Source organism: Argentina silus (assembly GCF_951799395.1).
Source record: "Argentina silus genome assembly, contig: scaffold_121, whole genome shotgun sequence".
NCBI lineage: Eukaryota > Metazoa > Chordata > Actinopteri > Argentiniformes > Argentinidae > Argentina > Argentina silus.
Window position 1 is genome coordinate 8,603 of NW_028153233.1, and position 22,525 is coordinate 31,127.

The window sequence follows — 22,525 nt, forward strand, 5'->3', positions numbered from 1 at the left end:
TTTTCATGAATTTATGCCTTGGAGTTAATACAGCTTCTAACGACAGGCAGGCTTATAAGAAAATAAGGCTCAGTTCATCACTAATTTCTCTGTAACACTATAAAAATGAATTAAACTTAGTTATTTACATATATCATTAAACTACATGGCTATGCTTTGTTTATGTCTCACAAAACTGTAAATTGAGAGTGTTCTGAGTTAGCTGTAGTCAGTTTCTTAACAGCCAGTGTGTTTATGTGTTAGCTTAACTTGTTAGGACCAAATTAATCTTCCATGTATCGCTGTATGGATTTCTCTCTGTGGTCACCTTTGATGTGATTTCAGTGAGTATCTTTCTGTTTAAGTTTCTTTTTATAAATTCATCTTGCTTTGATAATGAATATTTGTTTAATTTACAACAAAAACCAGGTCTGCGTTGGAACAAACGCAGACACACACACACACACACACACACACACACATATACACACACTTGAACTTGTACGCAGAATGATTTGCTTGCTTTTCTAACTCAATGAGCCGTTGCTAGACATCAACAAGTTTATCCAAGTCTGTAGCTCTAGTTAATCAAAAATGAATTAATTCATTGTAAAAAGTGATGCAATCCTAGTCCATTGTGGTGGGAATGGTTGAATGGCTGACTGTCTGCAGGTCAAACGATGTTGCATGTTTGAGATGAGTCTTCAAACATCTGCTAGCTAACGTGGTGATTGTTAACTGGACGACTGACCAGAAATCGGGGCATGAATCTATTCCTCTTAATCTGAATGAACACGTGCTTATCACTTGGCTGTTATGTTGGTTTTGTAAAAATACTCAGCTGTTATTTTGCTATGCATTCATGCAAATGGAATAATAAAGCTTGAACAAAATATTGTTGTGTGTTTATTCATTTATCTCAACAGTTGTTTGGTTATGTATGGTATTCTCTCTCCTATAACATCTGCCATTTAGCTGATGCTTTTATCCAAAGTGATTTATATTGCAGTGAGTGCATACATTTTTCAGTATGTATGGTCCCAGCGGGAATGGAACCCACAACCTAAGCATTGTCAGTACCATGTTCTACCAACTGAGCCACTGAGGACCACAAGTTATCAGTCAGCATACACAGTGATTATTAAAGGAACAAAAATGACACCCAAGCCAATTCAGAGTTACCCCACTGTAGGTTTATTGTTTATTGTTAAGAGACAGAGACAGAAAACAGCAGATTCTACTCTTACCAGGTTTGGGAACAGTTTGCATACATTTGTTTACTCTAATGTAGGCAACAGGTTGACAAACACTCCAATGGGATAACAGGTTAATAAACCTTTATTTGCTCTAAAATATTTCGGTAGATTCCTATTACAGCATGTAATAAAGGGTTAATTTAAATAATAACAAAGTAACAATTAATAGTTTCCTCAATAAGACCCATATTTCTATGTAAATTCTTGAACTGCATGGTAACACCGATGTAGGTCATTTATAAGACATGAGTCATGATGAAGGTTAATGACTGGGTCATTAATCAAAGTAAAGTGTTAAAATCCACATTATAATTTTGGTTGACAGGATCTTGTTACCCACGCCTTGCACGGCCACCACATACAACATGACATGGCATTGAAGCGTAACTCACCAACTGCCAAAGCATTCCGGAACACTCACCACCTAGAGTGTTCCAAGTGTTTTATGTGGTGTTTACCTAGCAATAACACTTTGATTGGCTACAAAATGAAGCATCATCATTTATGCATTTTTGGTGAACAAAGTCACCCTTGGCACTCTCGAATGTTGACAACTTGGTGCGACTTTATTCACCCTCGGCACTGAATGTGGTAACACTTCATTTCCCAGCCCAGATTCCCTGTAATTTCAGTGTTGTTGTTGTCTTAATCCAGATTAACACACCACCACATACTTAAAATATATTTTAAAATATATAAGAAATACAAAATATAGTATAGAGAGAAAACACCATGGTAACAGGGATATAATAACTGCAAAGATGGTCTTAGTCCACTGCAGATGAATTCCTCGATAAGCGCTGGTCGCTGTTGGTTGCTATCCTTTTTTTCTCTGAGGTAACAGGACGTTCTAGCACGATCTGAATTACCTTGTAAATGTTATATTGTGTTACTGGAATGACATGACATTCTCTGAACTACATCTGACAGTCGAATTATATCTTGTTATTCGCAGACCACAGAAAGATGACACGTTGTTTACATGGATACAGATGAGGCTGGTTGAGGTAGAATGAAGAATGGATCGTGTGTGTTTGATACCGTTCCTCGTTCCGTTCTGTGCGTCACAACGAGCCCGTCCTCCGATTTCTACCTCCACCAGCCTCCCCTGGCTCATACACAGATGAGGCTGAACTCCAGTACTTACAGCCTGGTCCCGGGTCAGTCAGAGACGGTCAAGCTGTGGAGGGAAGCACAAGACCAAACCCTGCTGGACTGATCTGATCATCTCCTCCCAGTAGCTCTGGAACGACAGGAAAGACACACAAACTGGTTTACTTGGGTCAGAAACTGGGGGGAAATATACACATCAGTATATACATATATATATATAGATATACATATATAGATATACATCACAGTATATATATATATATATATATATATATATATATATATATATATATATATATATATATATATATATATATATACACACACATCAGGGGAGGCTGGTGGAGGTAGAAATCGGAGGACTGTCTCATGGTCACGCATGGAATGGAGTGAGGAATGGTATCATACCAACGGTTGATACTGTTCCTCATACCTCTACCAGCCTCCCCTCCTGATGTTATTCCACCCCCCCTTTTTTTAATTGGTCATGCATGCAGCACGCACACACACACATCCCCACACACACACACTCTGTATTCCATTCCATGCATTGCAAAGAGCCTGTCCTCCCATTTTTCAGGTGCACTTTTGGATTTCCCGTTCTACCACATCCCAAAGGTGTTCTATTGGATTCAGATCCGGTGACTGGGAAGGCCACTGAAGAACACTGAACTCATTGTCATGTTCATGAAACCAATTTGAGACGACTTTTGCTTTGTGACATGGTGCATTATCATGCTGGAAGTAGCCATTAGAAGATGGGTAAATTGTGGCCATGAAGGGATGCACATGGTCAGCAACAATACTCAAATAGGCTGTGGCATTTGAGCGATGATTGATTGGTATTAACGGGCCTAAAGTGTGCCATGAAAACATTCCCCACACCATCACACCACCTCCACCATGAGAAGGTGTACAGGTGTTCCTAATAAAGTACACCACCTCCACCATGAGAAGGTGTACAGGTGTTCCTAATAAAGTGCTCAGTGAGCGTATATTCACATTCAAGTATAAGTCAACCAGTTGAGTTGATCAGGGAAGAGGTGGGAACAGAAAGAGCTGTGAGAAATAATGACCATCATCAGCAGCAGCAGCAGCAGCACACAAATCACTGTCTTCGTGTTTCTGCCCTGTTTATTACTCTAAATTTGAAACAAACCGTCTCTAAAACACTAGAACTCGTAAAGTATAGCGAAGTTTAGATGTAGCATGTGAGAAATGCTCATCTGGGTCCCCCGGGAGCGGGCGGGATGAACCCGAGCAGGACCCCCCCCTCCCCCCGTGTTGTTATAGCACTTCCATTAGCCGGGCCAAATCAGCCATGACGCGGGGACTATGGGCATGTGAATGAGTTGGAGCCGGCAGATCCATGCCAGCAAACTCTGGCACCCTCCATAGTGTACCATGCCCACTGAGGCCTCGGTCCACCACACTGTAACACAGCCCCTGCATGCCAATGCTTCTCGGAGAGAGGCCGGTGCCCAGGCAAGCTGGCCGACTGCCTGGCACTGCCAACCAGTCTCATCCCACCCAGGACAGTCGCTATTCAGCCAACTCTTGGTTGGACAAAAGGAACCGAATAAAACAGATTCGGAAGTATAAACCAAATGAAATAGATTTGTATTTGAAGTGTCATTTGTGCTCCATATGATGACTGATATACGACTCATTTCTCCTGTCTGCGTTCAAGTTCAAGTGCCTGGGTTGGACTGTTAGGGAAGAACAGCGTATACTTTCATTCAACAAGTCACGTCGTCCAAAGCACTGTGAATGGGCACACCAGAGTAAAGTTGGCCCTGGAAAGCAGTATTGCTAGATTTGTTAAGCTTTGTCTTCAAATTTGACCCCAATTAATAGATTTACAAAACCAGTAATAGAAAATCAGATGCACAGAGAAAATAAATAAAATGCAGGACTTCTCAGCCCTAAGAGACTATTAGGTATATCTGTACAATTACCTGATAAGTGTGAAACTTTTTTTATTCACTTTTTTTATATTTAACATTTATTTATTCAGTGAGACACACTGAGACCAAGGTCTCTTTTGCAGGTGCACCCTGTTTACATTACAAATATGATTACAAAACAATACCTTAAAAAACACAACACAATCTAAATATAAAACACACACTATTATTATTCAATCAAAACAAGAGCATGTCTCTGAGCTGCAAGGACTTAAAACAAGCCTAAGAGATCAAGTGCTCCAAGCTCAGTCTGCCCTGAAGATCATGTCTGAGAAGCACACATGCTCTCAACAATTTTTCCTCAGGCTGATACATTACTGTACTGGGCCTATTATCATTATCCACCATATTTACCAATAGCGATTCAAAGAAGAAAACCTCTCGTGACACTTCCATCGCGTTTTATTTTCTGTGATTATAACAACAGTAGTGTTCTAGTAGTACAGCATAACAGCCATTTGAACTATTCCGCCCGTATGATTAGAAAGATTGTTACATTGCTCACAGGATACGATAATTAATCCCTGTTTTTAAGCACTGTTAAGATGATCTCCTACAATGACAACGACCGGGTTATTTGATAGTTTCACACGAGGTTGTATGGGTCACTGATGCCAGCAAAATACCAGAAATTTACCATTTAAAATCAATCATAAGGCATTAACATTGTTATCAATATCTGGGCAGGGAAATTGACTCGCAAAATTGTAGGAAATGCATTGATCTAATTGATCACTGATTGGTCTTTCAGTGATGGATCATAATAGTCACCTTTAATTCCTATCATTTTAATTTAAAAAGTGGCATATTATTATGTCCTGCATTTATTTAACAAAAGAGTGGATCGTTTACCATTTATTTTGATTTCTAGAAAATAAGAAGCTAATATTTTGATTCTTAATTCGTGTGCTGTTTAGAGTGCCAACATGGGAAATGGAAAAAAAGATGAAGCACCTCGTTTATTCAGACGAAAGACACATTCTCAAAACTAAGATGAACATAGGGCCTTCCCGTAATCGCGTTATTCTGAACAAGATTATACCTGTGTGTACACTTATTTATAATTCAATGACGGTGCATCATGTGAGGGGGTGCGTTCGAAATTTAACACGCAGAAGTGCTTTCCCTCTCATTAAATTAACGTTTGACAAATAAAAGCAGTCTCCCCCGGACCTAAGGTAATTCCATATCGCCTCCTGCATAACAAGATTCAATGTTCCCATCGCATGAGTTGGAAATTGAATTTTGAAGCACTGTCAACAGGTTCAGCAAAGTTAAGTCTGTAAAATAAACACGAGTTTGCCAGTAAAATACTTTTTTTTTTTTGTTTCCTTCGGCGAACAGAGTGTGTCTGCAATCGTCACATCAAATTGAACTGTCTTGTCAATCGACTGAGTAGGTGTTTAAAGACTCAATCAGCAGAGACAATGAACATGTTAGTGTTTCTCACCTAAATCGTTTATTAGCCATTTGAGATGACAAATCTGAGCAAACAAGTAGGCTATAGTATTCGAATTTGCTGGTCACTTCTACGTTTGAACAATGGCCTTTGTGGTCTATCAACATGCGGTTGACATCATTAAGGTGGGTGACATCACCGTGCTTGATTGTATAGCAGGTAAAACTCCGTCTCCCCGAGGGAGTTACTATATCAAGGGTGATATAAATCAACCTTCAGATTATTTGGTACGCTATACTCTCCGATTAAAAGTATATTTTTAAGACAAATACATCACATTTGAATATATAACAATAACAACGGCCTATAACAATTGGGATATTAATAAAGGCTATCACACTATAGAGTGGGTTTTACTGTTTTAGATGGGCCAATAAAGATGTATTATTTATATTATAAAACTAAAGGGATGGTTTCTTTATCAGCCTACTATTAACATAGATTATAGAGAGTAGCCTTTACCGATTGATCATCTTAATTGTCTAATGGGATTGCTTCGCAGAACGAGCAAGTAGATCATTGACATTATGGACACGGGCCAAAACATATGGCTATCTGTTGACCGCGACTACATCACCTTATCGCTGCGAAGACAAAGCACCACAAATTCCAGGTGTGCGTAAATCGCTGTGAGCACTATTGTCGGTTTAAATTGAATGGTGATTTGTTTGGTCCCGACACGAAATAATGGGTAGCACAGTCTGTAGGGTATGATGCCTGAGTCACGGAGACGATTGAAAGTGATAAACACGATTTTCTGTGAAACTGTGGTTATTTCACTTGTTGCATATGACAATCGCGCATGAAAATCAAAGTCGTTCTGTCCCGTTCTGTAACAATTATTTTCAATACCCACACAAACAAATTACCTTTCAATTGCCGTAACATATAGGCAACCTTGTCCGAATTAAATGAATCCAATCCTGCAGTTTAAATGTGCGCTCACTGAAAATGTGACACAGCATCAGCATCACAATCAAAAACAGAATCACAAAAAAAAACAAAAAAAACATGGATATGCACAGAGGGTATAATTCAAAGATTAGTAATGTTGTTTGAAATCTTTAAGTACCCTCTAAAGACTATGTGGTCTGTTGTTTGATTGTTATCAGTGAAACGTTATCAATTAGGCTATACGGTCCATTCAAAGATACTAGATCGAAAGCATTAGGCTACATGTTTCACTGAAATGCATTGAGTGACATAGGCTACTTTGACAAGGCAATTTAGCAATCTAGTTCATTGTTGTTGTTGTTGTTTTTACCAACACACCAACATACCGGTACGCATTCCTCCCCGGCCATCACTTTCAACAAATCAGGAGCTTGCGCCACGATGGGAGAAGACTGTAAAGGTTACAGACAAGTTAGTCCACATAATACAGTTACACTGTTAAGGCAAACACTGTATAGGCTACTTCTTTATGTCCCTCTGCACTGCGTAACTATTGACATTTGATAACATTGTGACGTTTGTCAGACTTGTCACACTGGACTATTTCTGTATACGTTCCACTCGGTGGAGGTAGCCATTTCATTGATCATGAACAACTTGCGTTTTCTGTGCTTAACAGATTGTATCGTTGCCTTTGAAGTGAAAAAGCAGAAACAGGAAGGTCAGCGCACGCACCCTCCAGCCCATTACGCACCGCTATCGCGCGCCACAGTGGGGGTAGGGGGGTTAAGGTTATATGCCAGGGTCATGGCGGGGTTGTAATTGAAAAATCAACCTACCTGTTGCACCGCGAAGGCTGCTACATGGCAAAAGACCCGGGAGGAGCGGGCCAACGGCGGATAGGGAACGGTGCTATACCGCACAGTATACATTCGGTTCACCTGCAGCCTGTGTAGCCAAGGTTTTACAACGAGCAGAGAAGAAAGAGACATTTTATTCATTTTGAACAACTCTCTGCTATATAGGACACGTCTGAGACAGAGTTATGGGACATAAACGTCTATACATTAAACGTCTCTATACATCTATATATTATTCCTCGGCCTATATGTGAGGTAGGCACACACTCTATGTACAACAGACAAAATGGCTGAATCACACAACAATCTAATTGTTGACAGCTTTTAAAAATGTAAAAATCGTATTGGTAGCCTAGGCCTACATTGTGTTGTTTTTTTATGAACAAAACGCAGGGTGCAGGTGGGTGGGTATTTGTGCGTAAATAAATCAAAAACACACACACACACACACACACACACACACACACACACACACACACACACACACACACACACACTCCGACACGCGGGTTTAAGGCTAAATCAACTTGGATAATGAGAATGAGATTACAACACGGAACACGGTTACATAAGGTTGCGCATACCCAGGAGTACGAAAGATGCTCTGTATGTGTGTGTGTGTGTGTGTGTGTGTGTGTGTGTGTGTGTGTGTGTGTGTGTGTGTGTGTTTGTGTCTGTGCCCAGGAGGACGCGAGGTCTTGTTGGGGGACATGCTGAGTGAGCAGGGAAGGTGTCAGATTCCCCAGGGCCATTTTAGCGCCCCCATCTGTTACCTGCGAAAGATACCAGACGACGGCATCCAAAGCCTTGGCAAAGTAGTCCAATGACAATACAGTCCAATAAATAAGATTACTCTGGAGCAATATTTTTTATTTCGTGCTATCAGGATAGTTTTTACGGGAAAACCACTGAATTATTGAGACGAAAATCTGCATTTTGGGGCAACATTGTTTTAACCCTGTGCGCACTGAAATATTAGAATTTTTGATTTTGTCAAGTCAGATATAGTAGCCTACATAACACTTACTGTAACACTTACGTTAACACTTACTGTAACACTTACGTTAACACTTACGTTAACACTTACGGTAACACTTACGGTAGGCTTTTAAACCTAATGTTAATGAATAATTAACCCGGCTACCTATAAAGAATTATCAACATCAACCCACATGTATAAAACATTTATAACAATTTAAGATCATTTTCACAGGAAACATATTCACAAATGCCGCGTGTGTGTGTGTGTGTGTGTGTGTGTGAGAGAGAGAGAGAGAGAGAGAGAGAGAGAGAGAGAGAGAGAGAGAGAGAGAGAGAGAGAGAGAGAGAGAGAGTGAGAGAGAGGTGTATGTTTGGCGGTGACAAGGGTCTACATCATTAGGCTCGGTGTAGTTCGGTGTAGTACCCCTTCCAGCGCTATACAGGCAGTTTCACTGGGAGGGGTTTAAAGGGGTGCCACTTCGTCTACCAGCGCTGCTTGTGAGAATTGTTATTTTTCATCAATCAGTTGCAATTTGGCCAAGCGAACCGGACAGCGCACCGGCAGCCCGGATGACTCAGGTCAATGAGACAACACGACCGCGAAGACGAGCAAATTGCGCAAAATTCGCAGAGGGCGAGAGAGGGATTAAACCCCTGCCTTTAATGAGAAAGAGAGAGGGATTAAACCCCTGGCTTTAATGAGAAAGAGAGAGGGAGAAATGGAGTGAAATGTAAACAGGCCGTGTGTGTGTGTGTGTGTGTGTGTGTGTGTGTGTGTGTGTGTGTGTGTGTGTGTGAGAGAGAGAGAGAGAGGGGGGGGGGAGAGGGGGAGAAAAAGAGAGGGGGAGAGAGAGAGGGAGAGAGAGAGAGAGAGAGAGAGAGAGAGAGAGAGAGACGGGTAAGGGGAGTAAAGCGAGAATGAAAGAGCGATGGGGAAGAGGAGGAGTGGAGAGGGGGTTGGTTGGCGGTAGCTGGAGGAGGCGCTGGGTATACATCTGACAAGGGGAAATATGAGGGACTTTGACAGGTCTTAAACGGTCTGGCGCCAAGGCCTCAGTCTACCGGCTAAATATAGCAGGAGAGATGATGCAGAGAGATGGGAAGAGATGAAAAGATGAAAGAAAAAAGTAACAATGTAGAGAGTAAAAAAGAACAATACTCGATAATGGAAAAATAAGGCGTAATTAGAAAGTTTCTGCATCGTATCACTAACACGGGGCAGTCACCAGTGATCCTACTGGCAAGGCATATTCTATCCCGAACATTTTCACCCCAACACTTGCAATTAGGCACATTCTATTGAGCGGACCTTGCAAGGGCAAACTAGTTTAATGAAGTAGGCCTACAATATGCGCGGATAATTAAAAATAAAAAAATTAAAAATAAAAATAAAAAAGAAGAAGGAAAAAAAGCAGCAGCTAAACTGTCTATAAGATATATTTTCTGACGCCTTCAACAGTCAGAGATACACATATCCCTGTTCCCTAGTTCTCGCTTGTCTTTAAGCTACCCAGTAGCGTTGCACTGGGAACGTTTCTGGCATGAACGACTTTTAAGTCCTCTGTAATAACCCCACATCACTTGCTAGCTCTCTTGCCGAATTAGATGTGTGTACATCCACGACACGGAGAGCAAATAAATGACGGCGTAATTGCAAACCCGTTGTTGATGCAATTAGTTCCTAAAGTATATACACAGAAAACCATTAACATTCTCCATGTGTTGCTAATCTTTTTCCAGTCAAAACGCGTCTTCCCAAAGATAGACCACTCTGGGTAAGTATTAGATGAGTCTTGTTTGGCCTCTGTTTGAATACGTCTGACTTCACTGAACTGAGAACCACTGGTTGAATTTCAAACAATGAAAAACATGACCAAGGAGTCTTAAAGTCTGGCGGTTAAGTTGACCCTGATTTGATTCGTTATGAATACTGTTTGGAAAAGGAACACAATGTTTGATAATGCAGGTTAACATAGATTTATTTGAACATATATAGACTAAATCAATCTCTTTGTCTGAGATGAATGACACTGGTTTGCAAATATTCAATTTATAAAACGACATAATTAAGTTTGTGAACTAGCCTATACAAAATACTGACAATCCTGTTTATTGGAATCCAACAATGCATGTGGGCACTGCTCCCTTTACAATCAGACATGAAGAAGTTGACTAACTTTATTTAGGCTTTAATCCATAAAGACAATAGCATATATTTCACACGAGATTAGAGGTATAGTCTACCTAAAGACCATGCATAATCAGAGTTTTACCGGGCGTATGACGTATTGAAAGCAAAACACGTTTTTGATGAAACAGAAATGTGTGTTTGTCATAATGCACACCGTTCTGACGGAGATCTAATTACATTAATGGGTCTGCCTATGCCTTTTGCAAAGCTGCAAACATGCAAAAACAAGCGCTCTTTAGGTTGGGAAATTTACAAGCATATTGTAGCTAAGCCTATGGCCTAGGTTATATCTTCTTCATTCATAAACTTGAACAACACTAGCCAGAACTCTGCAGGGATTATCACTCAGACAATAGCAACAAGTGTCTCCCGAGGTTGCAGATAATGCATAGCAATGGACGATCGTTATTCCATTCCTGAGTAAACACTATTTAATTCAAGCATAGGCTATATTCTTCAATAAAATAAGACGTCGATGCACTGGTCTTAATAACAGATTAGAAAAGTCACTAAACACTGATTGCATTGCACCATGGCAACCCATTAAAAATCTGTGAAACGTGTTTCTAAAGTAAGATATAAGTATAGCCTACATTACATTGCAAGTCGATTGTTTTACATTGTATGACGCTCAGTTGACATCTCAAACAGACTTGTAAAATAGAGTGTAGTTTTGCTCCATGGAGATGTCCTGGCACTAGGATGGATATACGGAAGCAGCAGTACATCAAACATCCAGCCGGCGACAACAGGGTTAATCGGAAATGTGTAGTTTTTCTCTGTCTCTTTCATTCGGAGGGATTATCAGTTTTTGTTTCAGTTTTATGCAGAAGTGACGATGCTCTGAGGCCGGATCTATACGTCTACACCACGGATCAAAGGGCCCGTCTCCTCGGGTCAACCCTATAGACAAACTCCGTGTTCATCTACATTCTTACATTTTAACGCGAAGTAATAATCACCACCAAGAGCATTCTCAGCCTAAAACTCCATCATAAGCCGCAGCTTTGGCGTGAAGGCGAAGGGATTGGCCGGCGCTGCGAGAGGATTTTAGGGTAAATATGAAGTGACAAGAGACTGCTCTTGTTGTGGCGAGTCAGCCGACTGGCGCCAAGTGGCCCTTCAACAAACGGAATCCCAAGTTAATCAAGGGTCCAAGAATGGATTTTTAAAGCTACACACAACAAGAAACGTAAAGAAATCTCCCTATAGGTCGTGTCGGCTATATTGACGCACGCAACAACGTTCTGTTCACGGTATGCCCTCGCGCTCTGCAGAGCGACTGTCCCCGTGCCATTCAAAAGACTAAATTAGCACAGCTAATCGCTATGCAAGTTAAATGGAAAACAGAGCAGAATATGATAATAACGACACTATTAATAGGTCAACATGTTTACAAAACGCATGTATATTTATAGCATTATGAACACGTAGTGTTATTTGGGCTAAAGCCTGCATATTAACTTGTTATTGGACTAAAACATGTTTATACTCAAATAAACAGAAGAGCGAATCCGCAGGAAATATCTATGGGTACCGGTATGTTATCTAGTGAATGTAGTCTAAAGAATATCTTGCAACGTAGGCTATTCTCTAAACACGGTGTAGCCTACGGGACAAAGAATATACTTTTTGTATGCATAGGCACTCACCGCGCTTTCTCGGTCGATTTTGGTCTCGAAATTCAAGCTGTTTTCTTTTCTTCTTGCCTGTCCGCAGCATCTGGGTCTGCGTTTTTCGAATGACCCGGGGCTGTATTTAAAGTGGCAATGTCCGGTTTATTAGCCGCTGTCCTTCCCGTGAAGTCGTTCACGAAACAGCAGAGAGTCACGGAAATGGACAGTTATGAAATATAATCGCTTTTTTATCAAGTCCGAAACCACTACGTTCAGGTGCCGGTAGTTGTGGACTCCTACACCGTCACAAGAGCGTGTTTGCTATGTCTGTCATTACGCAGAACCAGTTTGAGCTTATGATGACCAAACAACGATAACGCAAAAATGCTTACGGACTTAATTTACAGCTTGATAAACAACATATTAAATAGAATATATTGTAAGAATGCCACGGACCGTAAACTGACAATACAATCGACATGAAATAAAGCAAGAAATAAGCTCCTTGACATAGGCTCTGCGTTTTTCTGATCTAAAGTCATGCTTAAAAAATCACCGAACCAAACAACATTTACCCTGGTCGTGAAAGCGGGTTTAAAACAATAAACACCAGCTACACAGGCACAGTTTCTGGTATGGAGTTTGTTGCTCCGGACAAGTAAGGAGCACCTCATCCGAATTAAAGCGCAAGCCGACCGAGGTGATGTCTCTACCGGCCAAGAATTGAGGGCTCACCCGGTGTTTGGCTTGGAGATGGGGGTGGGATTTCCCGATCTTTCCTGTCATTGGTTAATATTTTATTCTGTTGACATGTTTTCTTACTGCTAATGCTTCCGACACCTTCTCGTCCACCCCCCTCCCTTCGAGCCTGGCCTGAGCTGTCAAAACCACGCCTATAGAGCCTCACAATTGGTCCAGAAAGCGTAAAATCAGCAATCAAAGGGGCTTGGTTCATTAGTGTTGGGATCGACGCAGGAAGGACATGTGAGATAGTCACAGCTCTACAGTGAACGGAGCAACATCTAACCATTTCAACTTCGTGTCCGTGTGGAAGGATTGCTCGAGCCTTCCGAGAGAGACTTCTTATTTTTCTGAAAGCGACCGGTGGAGAAAAAACGAAACCCCGACTCAGCTCTCTAAGCGTCGCTGCGCTCACTTTGTCTGATATTATTACGGGACTTCGTCGAGGCTCTGCCAGCACTGGGAGTTTATGCGGTAGTTCTTTTAAAAAAAAAAAAAGAATTCTTTAAATAAGCGTCCATCTTCACCCGTTTAATATCTGGGCAGGTATTCCAAAATTGCTCCTGTATTTCTGTACAGAAATAGAACAGAAATAAATCCAATTGGAAATCTACCTACTGTTTCTGCTCGGGGGAAAATATCACTGTAAATCATTATTTCACATCGATTTTTGAATGCACCGATGAGAGATCCAGTTTATCCAGGGACCGCAATGGCTTATCACCCTTTCCACGCTCACCGGGCGACCGACTTCCCCATGTCAGCTTTCCTAGCGGCCGCGCAGCCGTCCTTCTTCCCGGCGCTCTCAATGCCTCCCGGGGCTCTCACTAAGCCTATTCCGGACCATACTCTCGCTGGAGCCGCGGAGGCAGGGCTCCATTCGGCTTTGAGTCACCACCATCAGGCGGCTCATCTCCGCAGTCTGAAGAGCTTGGAGCCGGAGGAGGAGGTGGAAGACGACCCTAAAGTCACACTGGAGGCCAAGGATCTATGGGACCAGTTTCACAAAATAGGAACCGAGATGGTTATTACCAAATCTGGAAGGTGAGAGCGTGCGCCCTTATAGCCAGTGAAGCAGATTTTTAGGCTTTTCGTGGATTTTCTGCATGTCTATAATAGTCCGCTAAAAAGCTGTTGTATTCAGATTTAAACTATTTTATAAATCTAGAACTAGATAATTAATTGAATAGATACACAGCGTATTGTTGTCTATAGGGCCTTAACAGAATGCCGCGGTGTTCTTTATATTTTTCATGGACTATTGTAGTCTATTGCCTGCTCATTCATTTAGTTTATCATCCGGAATAGTCATTGATGGGGCATACTAAAAAAGAAAAGTGACAAATACAATAGAAATGTTTCTTCGAAACAATTCAGACCTGATAAAAAAATGTTCTTTCGATGGTACGATTGCAATCAATTTCGGAGCCGAAATATGTCACCAGCTAGTCAAAAAGAAAAGTGGAATTTAATATTTCAGGTTAGGCCTATTTTAAATGTCGATTACACCATTTAACCGTTTTTAATTGTAGACGTGTTATAAAGAAGAATAGAGGACAACATCCTCTGGATATAGTCATCAACATAACCAGTTGGCTTCATGTATCAAGCTGCATTCTGTCATGTCAGTTGAGCTTCTGGATTTTGTAAACAGACTGTCAGTTGAAAAAGAGGATGGTGATTTAGCCTAAGTGATAGTGTCATGCCCTATGTACTGCAGTTGGCTGAATTCAGATCAATTCATGCTCCAAGTCCTCGTATGGAAAAAATAAATAAATATAAAAATACACACACACACACACACACACACACACACACACACACACACACACACACACACTGTTAATATGGCTTACACGTTATGGTTACGTTGTAAACGAAATTACTGACAGGACCAACGCTATTGAAAATGTACTCTGCAAGTGGTTGAATTGAATGCTTTCAATTTTTGTTATAGGTAGGCTGTAAAAATGTAATATTCTTATAGCGATTTAATAATGTATCCATTTTACCGGGACAGTATGTCATGATATTGTCACAATTGAGTCTTATACTAGATTCCTGGCTCTTGCTGGTAACCTAATGTTTTTGTATGTCTTTGTATTTTAAAAATGTATTTTCATTAAGCTAATTCCACGCATATTTGTCTCTCTTCCAGGAGAATGTTCCCTCCTTTCAAAGTTAGAATAAACGGGCTTGATAAAAAAGCCAAGTATATTCTTTTGATGGACATCGTCGCTGCCGATGACTGTCGCTACAAGTTCCATAACTCTCGCTGGATGGTGGCGGGGAAGGCCGACCCGGAGATGCCCAAGCGAATGTACATTCACCCGGACAGCCCGGCCACGGGAGAACAGTGGATGGCCAAGCCTGTTGCTTTTCATAAACTGAAGTTGACAAACAATATCTCCGACAAGCATGGATTTGTAAGTAGCGTACGTCATCGTTTTATTTCTAATTACTACTTCCAGTTGCACCCATTTGAAATGAAACGAATTAGGTTACAGTAGCCTAACAAACAGTCACACAAATATTGTTGGATTTGTTGAGTGAGATATTTGTATGGATCAGTTCTTTCATGCGGGACTATTTGTTACATAATTGGCACAATATTTTCACTCTGAGAAGGCTTACCGTGGACATTGGACAGAGCTGTTGAAACTATGTCGACACATGAATTAAACTGCTGCAGACCTAGTCGTTTAACCTAGACTACTAATGTTTCCAAATATCATGAACTCTGAATACCAAAAGTCTAGTTTAACTCATTACTGGTTTACTTTATTTACTGCGGAGGTTTTAAACGTCATTATTTGGTAGGTTGTATTCATGGTTCAAGTTTTATAGTTAAATAAAATATACTCGAGGAGAACGTTCGTCAAGAGTGAGGATTAGATAAAGCGTCAGAAAATCGGGTTAAGGAGACAGGCTTGGATAGGTGAGCCTCTCTAGCGACCTTTGACGTCTGTTTTGATATCTTCACTCCAGCGTGTGTCCTGAGTAAGTGTGTAACAAAAACAACATGTGTACGTACTTGAGGGCCTGTGCGTGTTTCATAGCCCGTCCCTGAAGCAAAATATCTAAGCCTATGCACACTGTAAATACGAGCCGCGGAGAAGAGGGAATAGTGAATGCGTCAAAAAGTAAATACAAACCAACTGTAAACAAATTGAACATTTACATGCCAGACGCAAGCATTTGCAATCTGTTGCACTTGCAGACATATTTCTTCTGGGAAGAGGACACTAAATAAATGGTTCCCCGTCTCCAACACCATGGTTCACTCTGACCTATGCTATGTATGTGCAGTCTACACTGCAATGAGCTTTCTAAATTGAGAATATAATAAGTAATAGTAGGTAGGTAGGCGCTGCGCTGCGAAGTGAGGATAATTCGGATATCACACTCGCAGTGTGTCATCGACCTAAACAAAGGTATGTCGCTTATAGTCAATTGGTTGTGACCAATCAGCTTGGCCCGTTGGTGCATTTTTGGAGTGAAAAAACATTGGACACTGAAACTTCGGCACATGAACATGGTAGGTTTGGGTTTGTGGGGGGGAACATTTAAAGAAACTATAGTCTATGATATACAGAAATATAAGGCTAATAATTTCTTTTTTCTTTCTCCCTTCAGACGATTCTGAACTCCATGCACAAGTACCAGCCCAGGTTTCATGTCGTGAGAGCCAACGACATTCTGAAACTTCCATACAGTACCTTCAGGACCTACGTGTTCCCCGAGACTGACTTCATCGCTGTCACAGCCTATCAAAACGACAAGGTAAGAGCAATGTTCTGTTTGAGTCAAGGACCTCATCATTGGAGGTGTCCTTGCATAAATGTCCTGATTTCCAGCTGTATGCCTATGAAGGGTTAATCTAAGGAGACATTTTTTTAAAGGCTCATTTTGGGAGTTTGATGGTCTCACACGTTTATACAACTTTGTAGTTTATCTCGTGATTTGTCTGGTTGTGAATTGTCACTGTAACGGTCACTGTCAAATGTACAGTGACTTAAAGCGGTTGCTGGGTTTAGGCTATGATAATTGCACCTGCCCAAACAAAATCGGTCGTCATAGTTAAATGCATTGGTTAAAACGTTACCAGTTTGACCCCCAACTGCAGAATATTAAATATGATTTAGCCTGCGTGTTGTGTAGCCTATGGTACAACCCCTTTTATGGTGGTTTATCTATTCAAATCTAATGAGTTGGAGACTTTGGACACATTTGCTTGATGGTTTCTTAAAGGTGTCAGTAATTCCTAGATTCGGTGGGAGTGTTTATTTTGTATCCAGACTAATTCTCTCCTGTGCTCCCCTCTCCCCGTGTATAAAGCTAATTGGCGTCCGTGTCACTGGGGCCTGGTGGTCTTGTTACTGTCGTAAAGTTTATGGCAAAGAGTCACAATCGATTAGAAGGCACTTAGAGTGCTCGTCAGTTTGTCCGCGAGCTACACAGTCTCCGAGGCTGCGCAATCAAAGCGTGACAGATGCCGAATGCAGCTGCGGCTCCCTGATTGGTCAATTCACGAATTCCTCAAGAGTTCCATACAAGGTGAGGAGGGGAAAACATGGGCCTCTTGAACAGTACAATCCCCGTATCGCAAAATATAGACCAAGCGGTAAGCGAAGCAGCCATTGGACCGACTGGCATACATGTTTTCTTGCTCGGAAAATGATTGTGATTGGACAATACAGCGCTTGGTATTTTTCCTATGTAAGACTTTCATGAAGTTGCAATGATCCAAAACCGCATTATCAAATATTGATAACTGTTGTAGTCGCCCCCTCTCCCACCGCTTCCTCCCTCTGTAGAAAAAAAATAATGTCTGCAGTGTAACCCATAGAGAAATATTAAGTCGCTGAATTTTTCTCATGGGGCTCGTGAGAATAACGCCCGTCATTAAGCCTCTATTAATAATGCAAAATCTATCGTGGCTTCCTTTCGAATAGATCCGGTGTGTTTAACGGGACACAATGTATGTGGGAGAATATCAGAATAAATCAAGTTACCGAAAACACGTGACCCAAACATGGGTCAAGACCATAAACGTCAAACCTGTAGGCTATTACTATAGGCCCACTGCTATATCTAGACTATAGTACGTACTACTACTACTAATAATAATTATTAATATTAATACTAATGCTACTACTACTGCTACTAATACTAATAACAACAATATTTATAACAATACTAATAAAATAATAATAACAACAATAATAGCAACAATAATAGTCCTATAATGCTGTGTCATTGTTTCCTGTCTAAAAGGATATTCTGTCTCTCCCTGTCTGTAGATCACACAGCTGAAGATTGATAATAACCCTTTTGCCAAAGGATTCAGAGACACCGGAAATGGAAGAAGAGAGAAAAGGTATGTCTGTGTCATTCAATCACTACTTCAATCATCACGTGGGTTATTGCTCAGGTTACATCACTCACAGCAGCGATGGATAACGGTTATGATTTCCAAGGACACTATTAGCCCTGCTAAATATTCACAATTTCATTCTAGAAAGCAACTGACCCTGCCATCACTGCGCATGTATGAAGACCAATGCAAAGGTGACCGAGACGGGGGCGATTCTGACGCCTCCTCGAGCGAGCCAACCGGCAGAGATACGGTTCACTCACCGATCGGACCTGTGTCAAGCCCGCTTAGGTTCAGTCGAACCAGCCGAGGTAAGAAACACTTTTAGACTATGAAAAATGTGAGCTTGAAAATGCCTCTGCGTCGTATAGCCTATTGAACAACTCTAACCTGTTATAATGTTTTAAAGGTTTAATGCAATAAAAGATACCAACAAAAATAAGATATAACCCTAACCCTAACCCTTGTGTAGCCTATTGCAACTTAATGTTTAACGTGACCTATACTACACATTTGTCATTGTTTTATCGGGTTAAGCGAGTGATAGGCTACCCAACAAAAAAAGTATAATCTAAGACTGAAATTGGAAAATATAGCCAGCTATGAATAGTAGGCTAGGCAAATCAAAAACTGCTGACCACTCAACCTACAATTGACTGTGTCTTATGTAATTTACTCTGAAAAAAGAGGGAGAATGCAACACAAAGGGCCATGTTAATTCTCTCAGTAGGCCTCTTGGGCTGACATGTAGGAAGGAAATGGTTAGACAAGCCATGTTAACACTAAATCATGTCTGTACACTTTAAATAATCACTTACACAGTGCGCGTGGGTGTGCATTTGAATGTTTTAAACCGCTGCTATTTCAACTGTTTTTTTTTACCCTTTATTATTGATGGTCTTTGAGTCATTTTATTAATATTTATGCCCAAGCGTGACAGCCCCCCCCCCCCCCCCCCCCCAAGTTATTTTACTTTTAGGCCCACATATTGATGTTGACTATTCATTCATTTTGATAGATGAGAAAACCTGCACTGATAGTGAGCAAGAACTGGACCATCAGGATGAACGGTGTACCGAATCGAACAGCCCTGGACTGGAGCCGCCATCTCCCTTCAGTCACAGAAGCGACGACCGAGTGAAGGATAGGCCCAGACAAGAAAAGAAAGACCACTATCCGGACTCGAAGAAGCAGAGCGACCCGATATTCAGTATACGGAGCCTAGAGAAAGACAAAACGGAGAACAGGCATAGAAAAGACATCGATTCGTCCAAAAAAGACTCGGACAACGGGGGCATAAGCGCGACGAAGGAGGGCTACTCTCCGCTGATGGTTCAAACCGAGAGCCCCTCACACTTCAGCGCCAGCCACCTGCAAAGCCTCACTCTGTCTGGCTTGCACGGTCAGCATTTCTTTAACCCTTTGAACGCCGGACAACCTATGCTATTTCACCCTGGACAGTTCGCCATGGGCCCCGGAGCGTTTTCCGCCATGGGCATGGGGCATCTATTGGCCTCGGTATCTGGAGCAGGTCTGGAAAACGGCAGCCTCTCAGCCCAGGGCACGGGGGGCACCCCAAGCCCCTTCCCTTTCCATCTGTCTCAGCACATGCTGGCCTCTCAGGTAAGACAAACACACCGTATACAGCGCAATTCGTTAAGCATGTATGATGTAGCTCAGTGAGCATGTATGCTATCTGCATGATCGCTTCAGCCCACTGCAAAAGGCCTATGCCATGGTAGCCTAGGCTGCGGCCTATAGCTTTATATTGTACCAAAAAGGCTCCTAAATTCCATGGTGTTTCAATTCTTCTCAATTTTTTTTTTACTATCAAATGTAGGTCTAGTTAGCAAATTAGTAGGGTAAGCTAGACCAATAGGCAATAGCGAGGACTTGCGTTCATTTATGTTACAACTTTCTTGCAGAATTAAGCGGTATTGTAATTAACTCTGTAAAGTTTGAAGCAGACCCTCACATTTAATTGTTAGTTAATTCTAGCCTAGCGGCATGCGTTAACGGTCTCCTTCAGTTCCTGTTGATATTTGAAAGTGTCGCTCCAGTTACATTCATTCGCTGTCCGAATCATATCTGTATGTTCCATGGTTCCTATGCTAACGGACATCTACTCCCGTCTCATTTCAGGGCATTCCAATGCCGACCTTCGGAGGCCTGTTCCCCTATCCCTACACCTACATGGCGGCAGCTGCAGCCGCGGCCTCCGCCCTACCTGCCAGCACCACAGCCAGCTCGCTCTCTAGGAATCCCTTCCTGAGCAACACCCGCCCTCGGCTCCGATTCAACCCATACCAGATCCCCATGTCTATCCCTCAGAGCACAAACCTACTCACCACCGGCTTGCTGAACCCCGGCTCTGAGTCCTCGAAATCCGGTAGCAGGGAGACGAGTCCAGTGCCCGAGCACCACAACCACAAAGCAGGGTCGAGTTTAAGGACCGGCTCCCCCAAATCTGCCATGAAGGACTCCGTCAACGAACTCCAAAACATCCAGAGATTAGTGAGCGGCCTGGAGAGCCAGAGAGAGGCGTCTCCCTCCAGAGACTCTCCCAAGTGATCTCTCCATTTTTGGCATCTATAATTCCATCAAGTCTTGGCTTGAAATATCAGTGGACATTATCAATTTGTTTTGTACAGCACATTACAGTGAATGGGCCCTACATAGACTGAGTGAGGGAATGAATGGGGAGAAAAAGAGCATCGTCGTGTAGGCCTATAGTTTTGTGGGTGCGCAATATAGCATTGAAATAATATGAAAACCAATGCGTTTCAGTTATATGGATTGGCGGATAAAACGTGAACATATGAAGAACATATTCTACGAGAGAAAAAAAACCCGTTAGGCTACAATAACAACAACAACAACAACAAACGTCATGTAGAGCATGACGTCAAGAAGCCAGTTGCAACCTCGTGGCATGTTTATTTTAGGAGGAGAGACACAACTTTATCAACGTGTTAAGAGTAGACGTGCTTTATTTTGTTTATGTTGTTGTTTTTGTTTTTGTTTTTTTGTTCATGAGAGCACTGCATTATTAATGAGCATTGATGTGCGTTTGGCCCTTATAGGCAGCAAAAGCATGGAGGCGAAAACCTGCCTGCTGAAAAGAAAACAAGCTACATCCAAAAAATTATTAAAATAAAAGGGATGGAAAATGAACGTTCCGTCTAGCATTGATAGAAGAACGCTTATCATTTCTGCCAGGCAAGTTGTTTTTTTGGAACTATTTATGTAATTAAAATAAAATTCTGTAAATAAGCTATAAGGATCCAAGAATATGCAATTGGTATTAATTTATTCAAGGCTGTACATTAGCGTGTATATAATATTTAGAGTTTAACTCTTTGCTTTTTTTTTTTTTCTTTTTCTTTTTTTTTTCTTTTTACATGAACGTATAAGCCTGTATACTGTAAATGAAAGCTATTTAGCGCTTGTTGGTTTGAAAAAAAATGTCAGACACAAATGTCAGACAATGTCTCTCCGTCTGTGATGCATTGCTGAGTATGCTGCCTGAGACACGTGGAAGAAACGTGTGTGCCATGTTCAATCGCTGCAAATACTAATATCAATGGAGAGATAGGGAGGGGGGGGAGAGAGAGAGAGAGAGGGAGGGAGGGAGGGAGAGAGAGAGGGAGAGAGGGAGAGCTCTCCCATGTCCTTTAGGCTACCTGACCATAATCTGCAGGACACGCAGAGATAGTAAAACCTCAGGTTCTTTCACTCCAACACATGAGAGATAGCATTTCTCCTTAAATGGGCGCATCATGCATATCTATACATAAATATATTTAAAAATTGAAAGCGTATCTCGTTTATGCTGGTTGTCCGGGTAAATTCATTTTTTGTTGAATTCTCTCACAATTTAAATAAAAAAAAAATCATGTGTTGAAAAGTTTGGTTCGCTCATATGTTGAAGGATACATGTGGACATACTTGTTCATGACCTACAGGCTCCTACAGGTATGTAACTACTTTACTACGAAGCTACTACTACTAATAATAATATGAATGGTATTATTATTATTATTATTATTATTAATAATAATATTGTTACTATTATTATTATTATTATTATT

The 22,525-nt window shown here is 41.4% G+C and overlaps 1 protein-coding gene and 1 long non-coding RNA gene across 3 annotated transcripts; one reads left to right on the forward strand and one right to left on the reverse strand.

Annotated features, from left to right (window-relative positions):
* Positions 1–1,181: 1,181 nt before the first annotated feature.
* On the reverse strand, positions 1,182–13,078 carry LOC310824366. Its single transcript, XR_014555027.1, has 3 exons — positions 12,353–13,078; positions 7,508–7,616; positions 1,182–2,478 (listed from the first exon to the last, which is right to left on the reverse strand). It is a non-coding gene; the product is annotated as an uncharacterized lncRNA (long non-coding RNA).
* A 197-nt stretch (positions 13,079–13,275) lies between these two features.
* tbx2b (T-box transcription factor 2b) lies at positions 13,276–22,341 on the forward strand. Of its 2 annotated transcripts, none has more exons than XM_083697619.1 (7): positions 13,276–14,101; positions 15,216–15,492; positions 16,694–16,840; positions 18,361–18,437; positions 18,579–18,745; positions 19,453–20,057; positions 20,577–22,341. In XM_083697619.1, exons 1-7 carry the CDS (start codon positions 13,740–13,742, stop codon positions 21,003–21,005), a joined length of 2,064 nt encoding a protein of 687 aa, XP_083553745.1. In that variant the 5' UTR covers positions 13,276–13,739; the 3' UTR covers positions 21,006–22,341. The 2 variants fall into 2 exon arrangements, with proteins under 2 accessions (XP_083553745.1, XP_083553746.1); XM_083697620.1 differs by having other exon boundaries at positions 15,216–15,483.
* Positions 22,342–22,525: the final 184 nt, after the last annotated feature.